This window comes from Octopus bimaculoides, chromosome 29, assembly GCF_001194135.2.
Source record: "Octopus bimaculoides isolate UCB-OBI-ISO-001 chromosome 29, ASM119413v2, whole genome shotgun sequence".
Taxonomy (NCBI): domain Eukaryota; kingdom Metazoa; phylum Mollusca; class Cephalopoda; order Octopoda; family Octopodidae; genus Octopus; species Octopus bimaculoides.
The window spans coordinates 10,467,723-10,470,865 of NC_069009.1; the positions used below are offsets into that span (position 1 = coordinate 10,467,723).

The 3,143-nt window shown below is 35.9% G+C and overlaps 1 protein-coding gene across 1 annotated transcript in view; it reads left to right on the plus strand.

Annotated features, from left to right (window-relative positions):
- LOC106883583 (toll-like receptor 5) overlaps window positions 1-3,143 on the plus strand; it is a 62,510-nt gene that overhangs the window by 57,048 nt on the left and 2,319 nt on the right. Inside the window, exon 25 of the mRNA XM_052977853.1 lies at window positions 1,738-1,883. Within this exon, the coding sequence (XP_052833813.1) occupies window positions 1,738-1,883 (146 nt within the window). The remainder of the gene's footprint in view (window positions 1-1,737; window positions 1,884-3,143) is intronic.

Below are 3,143 nucleotides of genomic sequence, written 5' to 3' on the forward strand. Positions count from 1 at the left end.
GCTGGAGATAGAGACGAAAAAGATATTAATTTAATTAGTAGTTATAAGTAAGGGACACAGAAAGTTCTAAAGGTGATAAGAAGTGTTATGTTGAAGGATTGCAGGACTATCCTTTGTTAGGCGGGCGAGTTATTCGGTTGAAAGTGATGGGTAAAGAAAATAATAAAAAAGTGAGAAAATAGATGAATGGGGGGGATCGTAAAAGAAAAAAAGTATCGGGGTCATTGAATGAAAAGCAGAAAGTGGATAAACTGTCAGATAAAAGAAGCCAGAGATTTAGTATTGAATAGCAGAAGTAGAGCTAGCGAGTTTTGCAAGTGGCTAGAGGAATGATATGATCAATACAGTGATGATCGTAAGGTAAGTAGGAGATCGATCGAGAAATGGAAGTTTATTAAATCAGAATGAAGAGGATGTGTCTATATATCGCCCCTTGTCTGTAGGCCCGGTTAAAGATGCTGAGTGTAGAGTGTAAGGGTATGTGATAGATAGCGAGCTTCATGGGGGTGGGGAGAGAAAGGAGCTAGGATGAGATAAAATAAAATTAATTAATCTTATTTGAGAGGAGTGAATGTTCTGCATTGTATAATCCGCAATGTTGTCTCCTGGAACTGAGAAATACGGAGTTCAAGTCTCACTAATTGTTCCTCTCTTGTATTTGATGAGTGTATTATCTAATGGCACATATGTATGTATATGAGTATAAGATGTCCCTTAAGATATAATGCACCTTTGCCTCCCTAAAATGACATTTACCACCATACAGTAAACTGGGAACCAGTCAGTCTGATGAAACACATCTTCATTTGCAATAAATTGTAGTCATAAATTGCATTTCAAATGGATCAACAGTTATTCAACTCTATATGTTAGTAATACGTACAACATATGTCCATACACACACACACACACACGCACACACTCACACACACACACACAAACATAAAACACACACACAAACACAAATACATAAATACATGTATATATGTATGTCATCAGTTTCATTTCTGTATTTCTTGTCGATAGAGAAAGAGCCGGACTCTAACATAGATTCAAGGCTCCTTCATTGGAACTTTGATCAATATCATCTAGGTATTTGTGCATATGTGTGTGTGTGTGCAGCATGTATGTATGTATGTATGTATGTATGTATGTATGTATGTATGTATGTATGTATGTATGTGCTTAAAACATTCAAACGATTGCTATTGTACACGGAAACAAATACCCCAATAAACCGATTGGTGAATCGCCTCGAATTTATGGTACATATGGATCCGCCTGGGGATTCATCTATTACTTTTCGCATGGAGTGTTGAATTGGCTATTCACCTACTTATCTTCAATCCCTCATTCTATCTTTATACATGTGTGCGTATATGTGCATATGTACCAACATGCATCTATATCTTGGTTTGTAACATAGGCACAATCACCTACCCCACAGGCAGGAATGGCTTATGTGGTTATGTTGAAGTAATTAGTAATTTACTGTTAGAAATGCTCTCAAAATAAATAAATTCTGACTGACATGCATCAGAATTTATACATTGATATCCATTTTCAGTAAACAAAAGTTTGTTTAGAGAATAACAGTGGATATTTATATTCTAGTTATTAGGACAAGATCCTCCTTGTTAAATTTCCATGTAATTAAAGGAGCTGATGAATGTTGTGAGAACTAATTATGTCTTTTTTAATTTCTTTTTGAATTTCATTTCTCTTTTTAATTTTCAGATTAGAAATATTTAGTATTAATTGCTCAGTACCAGATGAGATTACTAAAGAACAAGTTTTGAAACAAATGTTTAGAACTTTTAATACTTCACAAACATTACGTAACTTGGGAATTCAACTACGTTATACGAAATTAATTGATGAAAGTAAGTAGTGCATTTCTTACTATTTTTATGGCATCACAATCGCCATGGCCATCGCAATCGTTATAAGTGTCATCATTTCCACCATTTCCACTATCGTTTCCGTCGACTTCGTCATCAGCACCAAATTAGGATGATGCTATTGAGGCCACACGCGTGGTCACACACACGCATCCCCTCCCCGCACACGCATCTAGTTGTCTACCTATTTTTCAACCGATCATTCTTTCAGTAAATGAATAATACGTTTTCTAATATTCTTTATAATTTTCTCTTTCGCTACTTTCCATTCCAAGCTGTTCATGGTTCATTTAATTTTAGCTATGAAAATTACCTCAGACAATAAACCTTTTCTACTTCTCCTGTATATGTCTAAGTCTTATGAAGCCAAAGTAATAGTGTAGGAGCCATTATATATTTATAGCGCGACCAGCAAGCAGAATCGTTAGCACTACGGCTGTAATGCTTAGTTGAATGTCGACTTTCTTTACCTTCAACATTCAAATTTCACCGCCGAGTCGATAAGTACTAGTTGAGTAATAGGCTTGACAAATTCGACAATTCCTTCTCCACCAAAGTCTCAATCCTAAATATGTATTTCTTCCTAGCTCTCCTGTGTGACCCTTCTGTCCGGCATTCGACATGATAGATCGCTAGTCACTACACAGTCTTTATTTTGTCTCCTCGTTTCTTTATGTGTTCCTTTCTGCGGAAGAGCGAAGGCTCGAAATGTTAAAGCTTTTTCACTTTCCGAGCGTTAAACTAATACACCCGTTTGTTGTCTACATCACTTGCCTTCGTCTTTTGTTTTGTTGTGAATTCTCCCTACACACACACAAACACACACACACACACACACACACACACACACACACACACACACACACACACACATATATTGCTAGTTAATGATTATAGAATGCGTTTTGTTATCCGTTCTTGTGGTTTGTTAAATATTAAGAAAATTGTATCTTAGTATGAATCTATATCCCTTCATTATGGTGATAATAACTAACATATCGGCCTCAAATGAGCCAGCAAACTAAAGCTACTGTACTCCTATTGTTTTACTACTACTACTACTACTACTACTACTACTACTACTACTACTACTACTACTACTACTACTACTACTACTAATGCTGCTGGTGAAGGATAGATAGAAATACAGCTTCTTGCCCAGTCACCGTTATCTATATCCATATGTATTTTCTAGCATATATAATCCACACACCAGTGAATTCCTTGATATATATATATATA